This window comes from Staurois parvus, unplaced genomic scaffold, assembly GCF_062004578.1.
Source record: "Staurois parvus isolate SC_StPar_1 unplaced genomic scaffold, SC_StPar_1.0 ptg000136l, whole genome shotgun sequence".
Lineage (NCBI taxonomy): Eukaryota > Metazoa > Chordata > Amphibia > Anura > Ranidae > Staurois > Staurois parvus.
In genome coordinates this window covers 520009-532818 of record NW_028317932.1, presented here as the reverse complement: position 1 = coordinate 532818, position 12810 = coordinate 520009, and the positions used below count along the sequence as shown (strand labels likewise).

The 12810-nt window shown below is 44.7% G+C and overlaps 1 protein-coding gene across 1 annotated transcript in view; it reads right to left on the bottom strand.

Moving 5' to 3' along the window:
• The window catches only part of PRKAG2 (protein kinase AMP-activated non-catalytic subunit gamma 2), a 431449-nt gene extending 419207 nt beyond the window's left edge, over window positions 1-12242 (bottom strand). Inside the window, exon 1 of the mRNA XM_089673113.1 lies at window positions 11936-12242. Within this exon, the coding sequence (XP_089529239.1) occupies window positions 11936-12028 (93 nt within the window). The 5' untranslated portion in view covers window positions 12029-12242. The remainder of the gene's footprint in view (window positions 1-11935) is intronic.
• Between the last annotated feature and the right edge of the window lie 568 nt (window positions 12243-12810).

The window sequence follows — 12810 nt, the reverse complement described above, 5'->3', positions numbered from 1 at the left end:
GACAGAGGGTCTCACCGAGGGGTCAGAGGTGCCCCTGCCAAAAGCCAAGAACCAGAAGGTCTCGCCCAGGGGGAGTCAGAGGTGCCCCATCCAAAAGCTGAGAACAGGGGACCTCACCCAGGGGGGGTCAGAGGAGCCCCAGCCAGAAGTCAAGAAACAGTGGGTCTCACCGAGGGGTCAGAGGTGGCCCGGCTAGAAGCCAGGAGACAGCAGGTCTCAGTTCCAGGAGTAAGGTCGGCTCCTATCGGGGTGTCAGGAGAACCCCAATCCATAGGCCAGAGGTGGGCTGTGCAGCAGGGCACTGCGATTTAAGGCTAGAGAGCCAAACATTCCAGGTGAGCCAAAAACCACAGTCAAAGGGACTGGTTAGAGAAGCAGCAGTGCTACCAAGTGAGCCAGGTGGCTTGGCATTTTCATTTATATATATGTGGAAGAAACCCCTGCGTGGGCAACTGATGTGTCTGTGAACTTTTGTTTTCCTTTAAATAAAAGTGGGCTGCCATGCCCTAAACAGTTTTACCTGGCGCAACTCATTGAAAACACACCTACTGCTTGAGCTTAATCACCCCAATCCCACGATAGATAGATAGATAGATAGATAGATAGATAGATAGATAGATAGATAGATAGATAGACACAGTGCTGTGAAAAAGTATTTGTCCCTTTCCTGATTTTTTATGTTTTTGCACATTTGTCACACATAAATTATTTAGAACATCACACAATTTTTTTATACTATGCAAAGACAGCCCAAGTAAGTACAAAATGCAGTTTTTAAATAATGATTTAATTTCTTAAGGGAAAAATGCTTTCCAAACTTTGCCGATCCAATGTGAAAAATTACTTGCCCCCCTCTGCTAAATCATAAATGAACTGTGATTAACCACATTTTTTGGACAGCTGTGTTAAATTTCACTTGCCTTACCCAGGCCTGATTACCCTCAGACCTGTTGAATTAAGAAATCACTTAAATAGAAGCTGTCTGACAAAGAGAAGCAAGCTAAAAGATCTAAAAAAAGCAACACATCATGCCGCGATCTAAAGAAATTCAAGAACAGATGAGAAACAAAGTAATTGACATGTATCTGTCTGGAAAGGGTTACAAAGCCATTTATAAGGCTTTGGGACTCCAGAGAACCATGGTGAGAGCTATTATCCACAAATGGAGAAAACTTGGAACAGTGGGGAACCTTCTCAGGAGTGTCCAGCTTACCAAAATTACTCCAACAGCAAATGCAGACTGATCCACGAGGTCATAAAAAAACCCAGAACAACATCTAAAGAACTGCAGACCTCACTTGCCTCAGTTAATGTCAGTGTTCATGATTCAACAATAATGAAGAGATTGGGCAAAAATGGCCTCTATGGGAGAGTTCTAAGCCGAAAGCCACTGCTGACCAAAAAGAACACAAAGGCTCGTCTCAAATTTGCCAAAAAGCATCTTAATTATCCCCAAGACTTTAGGGCAAATATTCTGTGGACTGATGAGACAAAAGTTGAACATTTTGGAAGGTGTGTGCATTACATCTGGCATGAAACTAACACAGAATTTCATAAAAAGAACACCATATCAACAGTCAAACATGGTGGTGGTAGTGGATGACTTGCCATAATTGATGGAACCATGAATCTTTCGCTCTACTAGAAAATCATGAAGGAGAATGTCCAGCCATCAGTTCGTGACTTCAAGCTCAACAGCACTTGGGTTATGCAGAAGGGCACTGATCTGAAACACACCAGCAAGTCCATCTTCTGAATGGCTCAATAAAAACAAAATTAAAATTAAGGTTTTGGAGTGGCCTAGTCAAAGTCCAGACTTAATGCTGAACTCAATCTTTTGTTCCACTTTCCAGGATGTCCCTCACTAACATCTGAGGCCGCTGTATGTGCTGTATAAACTGTATGTAGCAGAGGCTACATGCAGCATACAGCACTGTGCTCTGGTCCAAACCGAGACCTTCCTGTCTCAGACCCAAAACACAATAGAGTCTAGCGAAGCGGTCCGATCTGGACCGGAGTCAGAGGTTGTGACATCAACAGCAGCCTCTACTTTTTTATGACACTGTAGATACATAGATGTGGAGATAGATACAGTATTTAGATAGATAGATGGAGAGATAGATACAGTATATAGATAGATCGATCTGTAGCACCCTCCTAGTTAGGTGCTAGGATTTATACAGGTAGGATAGTATAGCTATGTTCCTCTGCTTAACAGAGAGACTGTTAGGTAAATTCAGGTTGGTATTCTGCTTAGTGACAGTAAACTTAAGTTAAAAAAAAAATCTTCTCCCTTCAAGGTAATGTCATAATGTGCTAGTATGCATGGCATTCTAGCACATTATGAAAGACTTACCATAGTACGAACCCCCCCAGTGGTGCATTGTCACCACTGACACAGCTTCCATCTTCACCCTGTCTTCTTTCTGGGTTCCTGGGCTCTGGCCGCCTGATTGTCCAAACTGCGATGACATGATTACATTGGCCACGGCACAGAGCTCTGAAGGAACAGCACAGGTATGCGTGCCCATGACATCACCGGCTGCAGGAACACTGAAAATCTCCTAAACGGTGTATGTTTAGATATTCCTTTACCTACAGGTACACTTTATTATAAGCTTACCTGTAGGTAAAAGTCCCCAGTGGGAGTTTACTCCCACTTTAACCTCCCTAGCGGTCTGATTATTTCCGATTTTTGGTGCTGAAAGCGGTACCATTATTCTGCATGGAAATATGTAGTTTTTTTTATTGTAGGCTGTAATATTTAGGAATAACTCACTGAAATCTGTCCGAACAAGAGTCTATTAAACATCCCGGGTATGATAAAATTTGAAACACAAAATCATAAATTATAATTTAATAAATAATCATAAAAAATAATAATATAATAATATTACATTTAATTCAATAATATAATCAAACCAAAAACACTGAAATTTGAAATATAGCGCCAAGTTCGCACATTGCTGAGCAAAGTCGCAAAAACGTTTTCAGTGTCTGATGACGAATTTCTCCACGAATCATTATCACTCAATTCTGCAAGTGGTTCTGATTTACTATCGCTGTTCTCTAGCTGATCTAAACCCCCTTTTGACCTAAAGGGACTCTTTTTGGACGCCGTGGACTTTTCTAAGTTTCCAGGCAGAAAGAACATTCAAAATGCTGACAGGGGACAGGACAGAGCACTAGGGACAAAATGTATGTGAAATGGGTTGAAACAGCAATGTTTTACTATGAAAAATCGTTTTGAAAAATATGAAATTTTTTTAAATTTTCAAATTTCCCGCCGCCGGCGGCGCCTGTACATCCCGACGTCACAGGGACCGGAACACAGGAGCCGGATGCCGGCATCTGCCGGAGGAGATGGCCGGGGACGCTGCAGAGAACACATCGCTGGAGCGAAGGACAAGGTAAGTGCTGCAGGGACTCCCTATACAGCGCTGCATGGTAAGCCCGAGTGTAGCTCGGGGTTACCGCTTTTGGTATAGAAATTTTACCCCGAGCTACACTTGGGAATACCGTTAGGGAGGTTAACAGAGTGCTGCAACTGATTATTCAGAACTGCTCATGATGCTCTGGAGCTGTTTAAGTTTGTCTTGAGCTCTATTGCCTTCAGAAAGAACAAGAGCCTTCCAGAAGATAGGCAGGAGCTAGGCAATTGGACAGCATAAATATGAATACAGCCCTGGCCAATTGCTGAGGAGGGTGACCCCTTGCATGCTGGGAGCTGGTATTTATGTTCTGTGAGCAAATGGGCTCAAGGTCTTTCCTGGAGTGGATTGCACCAAACCAGGCTAAAGGCAGGCTTGCCTCGCCTGGTCACTGCTGCCATGTGACCTCAGGTGGGTGACCTGAGGGTCCAAAGAAGGAAAGTGTTAGCCCCCCTTTGGTTCTTTGTCTTACACTGTACAGCATATGAGTTGGGCTGGTACCTGACTGGAGGAATGGTATGGGGATGCATCAGAAGTGAATCCACCTGGAGCAGCGATACAATGCTCATAGTAAAAATAGTATGTTTAAAAAGAAGAATTTGATTGTTCCACAGTAAATGTCATCCTGCTAGGCTCCGTTCATATTTGAGCGCCACAGAAGCGTCACATTTTCCGCACAATTTTGTAGTGCATTTTTGGAGCAACATCATTCATTTGAATAGGCTGTCCACTCCAAAAACATGCCAAAGGAGCTCCTGTATCCTATTCTGGAGCTGACTTTGGCATGATTGTGAATAGCATGTATGATGTGTTTTTTCTGGCACTTTACTGCACAACAAAAAGCTAATTTCTTTATGCATTTGGGTTTTCAATAATCCACTCAAATGGTACTCAAACGCCCACTGTACACTTTGCTGCGCTTTTAGCATGTTTCAGAATTGCGGGCAGAATTGTGTGATTCTACTGCTCTGAGATGTGAACAAGGCCTAAGAATTTACATCTACATTAATAAACTATAGATGTCTCCCAAATACTATGAAATATGATGGTGCTATATAAATTAATAATAAGTCTGATGTCCCAGTAGCCATCCTGTTGCTGGTAAGAACTAACCAGCAGGAGGGTCGCTATACGGTACATGGAGTGAAATATACGAAATACTCACCTACTTGTATGTATCGCCCCCTCTCCAGCTCCATGTTGTTCTCTCAACATTGCCAGCGAGCAGGTGGCATATACAAGCAAGTGCTTTGCCTGCATATCTTAGGATCACCGGTGTGACATTGGTCTAATAGGTAGGCCCCTTATACATGGGATGTCTAGCTCCTGTGCATGCAATCCCAGCATTTTATTGCATTAAGGAGGCAAAATCTATGGCAAGCTCAAATAAGCTGTGGCTGGACAGGGTCTGTACCAAGTGGTATTCATGTTTATGGTCCTATGTATTCAGGGATGAAAGTCCAGAATGCAGCCATTCGCTTATGATCCGTGCTGATGTACTATATTATTAGTAACAGTTTACATATACTGTATGTACTATACACTACTGATTTATAAAGTCAGACCAACAAAAAGCAACATTTCCTTCTTAGCTTTGACAGTCGGAGGCAGCTGTCTGCAGTAAAATGTGGAGACACAGGTTGTCTGATAGAAGATATTACCTGGTTGATGATGACCTTTACCAACCCAGCTTATGTTTAAATTAAACCTTGTATAAGAATTTAAAGGACCAAAGAATAGTAAGTCCAAAATTACATCACTTTTTTGTACGGATCAGGGTTTCTCAACCAGGGTTCCTTGATGAGCAAATTCTGCCTCTCAGATAAGTTCCCACTGACACCATAGATCTTTTTAGCTATCTAAGGGGGTAATTCTTCCCATTGACCTCAAGTATAAGGAGCATTCTTCCCACTGGCCATCACACTAATGTTGTAGAAGAAAATTAAAGAAAGAGCGCACAAACTTTGCTCATTACCTCAATAAATAGTGACTAATTTTATTATAAAGGAAATATACTCACAAGTGATGGTATAACAGGCATAAGTAACCATAATCCAAACAGGGTTACAGGTAAATCCAAAAGAGGGGGGGGGGGAATGAAGGCTAACGCGTTTCGAAGGGTGCTCCCTTCTTCATCAGACTGACTAAACAGGCTGAACTGCTGTAATACTGACACTCAGTGGCTGAATATCTCCTTGCCATGGGAACTCTGCCATACTGAAGTCTCTATCTGCTCAACCCAGCTCTGATGAAGAAGGGAGCACCCTTCAAAACGCGTTAGCCTTCATTCCCCCCCCCCTTTTGGATTTACCTGTAACGCGTTTGTGCGCTCTTTCTTTCATCTTCTTCTACAGTTTTATCAAGCTTCCCCAGCTTCATGATAGAGCTGCACAACCTCTGATCACCAGCGGATGAACACACAACACGCTGCTTGTTACTAACGCCCGTTTGATCTGAGCCTTTGAGTGCAGGAGATAATGGATCTTTCATCACACTAAGGTTTTTTTTACCTTAACTCCTTGGTGCTGGTGCCTCCCGGCCCTTTAAAGGGTTTGTGATGCGGAGAAGCGGGGTGGGGTTTAGGGTCATGTGACCGCAGTGATTGGTAGTCACATGATCAGAAAGCTCCCGACCGTAAATAGTGATTGGGATCTTTCCGTGAGGCGACGGTAAATGTGCCGGGAGCGCAGGACACACGCCACACATCTTTTGTTTACACTGGGTATGTAAATATGTGGTACACTCGGCACCGAGAGGCCACATATTTGCATACGCTCGGCGCCAAGCAGTTAGTGCATAGAACGGTCACTGCAAGGGGATCTTTTTCCTGTTGGGAGTGGGGCTTTGAAACACCATAATATACTGTACCTAGTAATGAAAAACTCTTATTAATTTCTGTTAGCAAATTGTTTATACGTATGACATATTTTTATAACATAGATATATAGAAACTGGTGAAGTGAATATTTTTACCAAACAGTCCATTTGTGTAAAATGAAAAGGGTCGATTTACTAAAGTAGAGACTGTTTTCATAGCAATGTGACACTGAGCTTTGTAGAAAAAAAGACTGTGCTCTTATATATATATTTATTTATTTTTATTATTTTATATGTTTTAAAAAATTGGGTGTCTTAATGTATTTAAAATTTAAGTTTATATTTTTTTCTCCTTTTTTTGTTGGCATTTTGGCATTGTACCATTTGGAAAATGATTAATTTAAAAAAAATGATTGATTGAAGCTTCATCTTATTTACTAAGCTCAGTGAGCAGAAAGTGACCAATCTCTACTACTTTAGTAAGTTATTATTATTATACAAATCAATCCTATTGGCTCAGCATAGTAGCCAAGCAACTAGCATTTTCAGAAGGAGATGTCAGTAACGGCAGCCTCATACAGGTTTCCTTTCCTGTCCAGCCCATCTCTGTCCAAAGATGTTACTTTTTATTCTACCTGTACATGTCATCCTGATGTTATTTTTTTTTTTTTTACTTTCCTACAAGTGAAGATTTCCTCTGTTTTGCCCTATAAGACATCATCAAATGGCCGCAGAGGTCTTCATGCTGCTGGATGTGGAATCCAATAGGGCATATTGGAAGTGTCACAGTGGGGGGGATTTACTAAAGCTGGCTCACTCAGAATCTGCATGTTAGCCAATCAGTTTCTAACCTCAGCTTGTTCAATTAAGCTTTGGCAATAAAACCTGGAAGCTGATTGGTTTCTATGCAGAAGTGAGCCTGATTTTGCACTCTCCAGCTTTAGTAAATGAACCCCAATGTGACCCATTGGACTACATGGCTAAGACTGATTGGCATTAATGAGAAGGGAGTGACAATACTGACATCTCTCCTCCTTAGTGTGTGCAATGACACAGGTGCACAGGGTGACAACGCTGCAGGGAACTCACTGCGGGTGAAATAGTGCTGGTGCCCGGCAACAGAAAGTATTCTTTGAATGCTAGAGTCACTATTGTTTATTTGTTAAGAACGTTGAACGTGATGATTCTTAATTATTGGGAATAGATAGATATAGTTTAATCATGATAAATGACCACAAATGTCTCTGCCCCTGAGCAAGTATGCCAGTCATAAGTGTCAACTTCATTCTGACTTTCCTAATCTGTATTCATTACAATGTATTAGGTTAAAGCAGAGCTGCACAAAAATTGTAGCTGCTGACTTTTAAAAAACAGGCACTCACCAGTCCCAGGATCCAGCAGTGTCCTCACCACAGCCACTTTCACTAATCGCTCATAAGCTTTAATATGTTAAAGTGACACTAAAGCTTTAGGTTTTTTTCTAAAATAACAAGCAGGTCTATACTTACCTGCTCTGTGCAGTGGTTTTCAACAGAGCAACCCCAATCCTCTTTTTGGGTCCCCGCCGGCTCTCCTGGCCCTGAGGGCACCGATGTGTGCTGGTCCCCGAGCTTATCTCTGCACCCATAAGACACATAGAGCCACAGCTCTCTCATTGGCTCACTGGCTGTGATTGACAGCAGCAAGAGCCAATGGGCTCCCGCTGCTGCCTCAGCCAATGAGGAAGAAGAGTCCCCAGACAGCGACAGCAGAGGCTGTCGAGAACATTGCAGGATCGAAGGGGGCTCAGGTAAGGATTTAGGGGGGGTCTGGTCTACAATGCGTAGAATATATGAAGGTAAAAAACCTTGAGCCTTTAGAACCACTTTATTGTTATTTTAAAAGCTGTTTTCAGTATTTTTTACCTGCAGCTTTTATTAGAATACTACCTACTGATCCTGCTATAAAGATCACTTCCTTGTATGGGGTGACAACGCTTTGTCCCTGTCTTCCAATTGTGCTACTGAATTGTCACACAGGCTTCTGATGGAAACTGCAAGGATCTATTTCATCACATATTATGCAAGCATTGTCCACTGTTGTGATCAAAACATCCACTCTGAGAATTGTATTGTAGTCATCCCTGGAGTGCATATAAACAGGAGGTGGCTGCAAAGAGGCTGCAGGAGATCAGCAGCACTGAGGTACAACAAATGATATAAAGGTGGAAACAAAGATTATACTGAATTAAAGATATGCAGTGTTTAGCAAACTAAATGACATTCAGTTAGGGAATGTACTATAAAGTAGATCTAAACCCAATCATCAAAATCCTCTTATAAGCATGTTAATCTTGTCTCAAAATGTGTTTTAGTCTTTTAGAATATTAGGCTATCATTAAAATAAATAATACCTGCTGGTGCTGCCATAAGGGTCCTTGTTTAGGCATTTCCTGTTATGGGGTGACATCCGTCTCCCAACTGTGCTCCTGCATTGTCACCCTGTTACATGCACCCCTAGTGGAGAGTACAGGTGGCTGTGCTGACACACATTGCACAAGCATGGTCCATCGGTGTTAGGAAGCTGGTCCAGAGCAATGATGTACAGCTGATGCTGGGGAGAGTGTATATAGAAAGGTAGCAACCTAAGAACATCAGCACCACTGAGATGCAAAAATGGATTTCAAAAAGTTTAAAAAAAGTACTTTATGTGCTGCTTTCACAAGTGGGGCAGATTTACTAAATCTGGGTCGTGCAAAATCTGACACAGCTGTGCCTAGTAGCCAGTCAGCTTCTAACTTCAGCTTGTTCAATTAACGTGTTACTAAACCCAGGACCCTGCATTCACAATACCTTTTCTCATCAGCAGTATATAGCAGTCTTGTGACTTCTATCAGTTTCTGGGCAAGCACTGGTTAGTCTTGTAGTATGAGTTTTCATTATCTTTGACTGTCCTATGAGGCTGCATGACCCCTGGCCCCTGTCTGGAGTGCTAATTGGCCCTGTGTTGATCTCATGCACCCAACTAAAAAAAAAAAAGCTCTCTAACAATACACAAACAGAACATGTGCAGAGTGTCTCCTAGGGCTCTGTACTATCAGTAGATGGATTGGGAACTGTGGAAGAAGGGGATGATCAGAGAAGACAGGATCAAAAAGCCTTTTTACATAATGGTAAGGGTAAATTACTTGTTAGGTTCTACAATGAGAATAACAAGCATACTTTACTGCATATACAGGCAGATTTTACTGTTGTGGGTTTAGTAACACTTTAAGCTTTGAAAAAAAAAAACTCAGAAGCTGATTGGTTTCTCTGCAGAGCTGCACCAGATTTAGCATTTTCCAGCTTTAGTAAATCGATCTCTATATGTCATCCATTTAGGGCTATTCACAAAAAAACATATTCACACACTCAGTGAATCCAGCCATCTTTTTGTAGGGATCCACTGCTCTTTTACTGCTCTCCCGATCATGCACTGCCATCTTCTTTTCTGATGTCATCAGGAGCAGGCTGGCCCTTCTAAGTTCTTGTTTGTCCCCTGGTGATGAAAATCAGGCTAAAAGAACCAGGATGAGACAGCCGACCCTTTGATGACCTGCCATGGCCCATGGAAAGCTACTCCCACCCCCTCCACACCCGGTGCTCCAGTGGACAGCTACTCCTGCCCCCTCCACAGCCCAGTGCTCCAGTGGACAGCTACTCCTGCCCCCTCCACAGCCCGGTGCTCCAGTGGACAGCTACTCCTGCCCTCTCCACAGCCCAGTGCTCCAGTGGACAGCTACTCCTACCCCCTCCACAACCCGGTGCTCCAGTGGACAGCTACTCCTGCCCCCTCCTCAGCCTGGTGCTCCAGTGGACAGCTACTCCCTCCACCTCCACAACCCGGTGCTCCAGTGGACAGCTACTCCTGCCCCCTCCTCAGCCTGGTGCTCCAGTGGACAGCTACTCCCTCCACCTCCACAACACGGTGCTCCAGTGGACAGCTACTCCTGCCCCCTCCACAGCCCTGTGCTCCAGTGGATAGCTACTCCTGCCCCCTCCTCAGCCTGGTGCTCCAGTGGATAGCTACTCCTGTCCCCTCCACAGCCTGGTGCTCCAGTGGACAGCTACTCCCGCCCCCTCTACAACCCAGGTGCTCCAGCGGACAGCTACTCCTGCCCCCTCCACAGCCCGGTGCTCCAGCGAACAGCCACTCCCGCCCCCTCCACAGTCTGGTGCTCCAGTGGACAGATACTCCCGCCCCCTCCACAGCCCGGTGCTCCAGTAGACAGCTACTCCTTCCCCCTCCACAGCCCTGGTGCTCCAGTGGACAGCTACTCCCTCCAAAGCCTGGTGCTCCAGTAGACAGCTACTCCTGCCCCTCCACAGCCCTGGTGATCCAGGGACAGCTACTCCCACCCCCTCCACAGCCTGGTGCTCCAGTCGACAGCTACTCCTGCCCCCTACACAGTACGATGCTACAGTGGATGGGCAGACCGACTGACAGTCACCGGCTCTCTGACAGCGGAGTTTTGTTTTTTTTAACTCCCAAACTTTTCTTTTAGAAATGCTCCCTCTCCCCAACACCTATTCTAACTAACCTATGTATGAAATATGTTTATACTTATTAACCTATTTTCAGGCTGCTCCAGTCCGGTCACATGATCTGGCTCCCCTGTGTCAGCAAGCATTGACTGCAGGGGAGAGGAGCAGACAATGGATGTGCCATAGGAGCCTATGGGTGATATCAACGCTGCTAGGCATTCTAGCCATTGTCTGAGTGTTCTCTTCTCTCCCCTGCAGCTGTCGCTGGCTGACACAGGGGAGATCATACACACACACACACATATATTTTTTTTCCCACAGGTTAATCAAAGGAGGGAATTAATGTTAGGAGGAGGGAAGGGGAATTTTTAGGATTATTTAGGTTTTACCTGGAACTTTACTTCAAAGTTTATGTAAGCCCTAACCTCGTAAAACAAGTTTAAAATTGAAAAGAAAAGCAAAACATTTGTGTGTGTTTGTATATATTCGAGAGGTGGAGAAACAGTAGTACACTGATCTTCCCAGTAAATGGCTGTGCAGGGAGGCGTGTCAGCACAAGTCTGACCATTGAAAGACAAGCAGGCTGTACACCCAGCACAACCAGAAAACTGACCACAATGGGAAGGATGTGTTTCCATGCCTAGTGTGGTCAGTTTTTAATAGGGAAGCAGAGAGACTGGCAAGAACACCAGGGATTTAACACAAAAGGAAGCCATACAAAGAGAACACAATACTTTTTCATACAAGTACATAGTACAGCAGGCAGATCATATAAAATGCTGTGCTGACGTATTCTTTAATGATGACCACGTCTACAAAGACGCCCAATAACAGGAATACCCACTGGACATAATAAGGCAGCGATTAGCGGAAACAAATCTAAACAATAAATAGCTCCGGCTATCATTTGGCAGGATGAACAAATTGTTACAAACATGTTTTTTGTATCGGCTCCATTATGCTAGAAAACTTTGATAAGTTAAAGCCACAACATCCAAACATGACATAACATGCCAAGGCGGCACAATGTAATTAAAGTGTTTGTCCACCAACACCGATCACAGTGGGGTCAGGCTGACCCAGCAGTGATATGGGTGTGGGGGGGTGTGTCCTGACAGGTGGGCGGGGTCCGCTGTCAGTGGTGGTGGGGATGTCAGCACATGGACAATGACAACAATGACTCACAGGGATGTGGACCCTCAGCATCCTCCGCTTCTGGCCGCCGCTCTTCTTCGGCAGCTCCTTCTTCTTCTTGCTGTCCATGGCGGTGCTGCCCATGCTTCGCCCCTCCGACACTCGAAACTTTCTTGTCCTGTCCCTGGTGGTCCCTCCGGGTGGTGATCGCTCACAGCTCCCCCCGGAGGAGGACGGGGCTTAGGGAGGACATGGAGAGGGAGGAACGATCAGCCCCGGTGAGGGGGGAGGGGGGGGATCAGCCCGTACTAATCCGCTCACAAGTGTCACTCGCTGTGTGAGGAGAAATCAGCCGCCCAGCAAATCCGTCCCTCTGTCAGAGGAGGGGATGGGAGGGGCCAGGAGAAGCCAAAACACAGGAAGTCAGGGGGAGCTCCGCATCGGTATGTGCGGGCGACACATCCAGTGCCTGTGCTGCTGGAGGCGATCGCAGGACCCCCCACCCATGGCTGACCTACACAGGGTGGGGGAGCAGAACCACATCCACAACATCATCCCTGCTCACCCGCTGTATAGATCAGTCTACAGCCGATCCCATTTGTTTTCTAATTCTCTAAGGAAGTGAAAGTATTATTTAAATGATGACTATGACTCCTCTGTACATGTGTGTTGTGTAATGATACATTGTGTCAGAGCTGGAAAGCCGTAAAGCAATATTCAATCCAAAACCAACAACGTATTATATAGCCCCTTACCAATCATTACATGTGGTGGCTGCATTCGTTTTTTTTAGCCTTTCCCTGTGTCTTCAATTGGTGATCTGGACAGTAACACACCTCCTGTATTGCCTCCACTCTGGATGAAGGAGCACAGGGGGCACATTTGGACAGCACCATTGTCATCCTGGGGAAGGGGGGGGTGTAGAG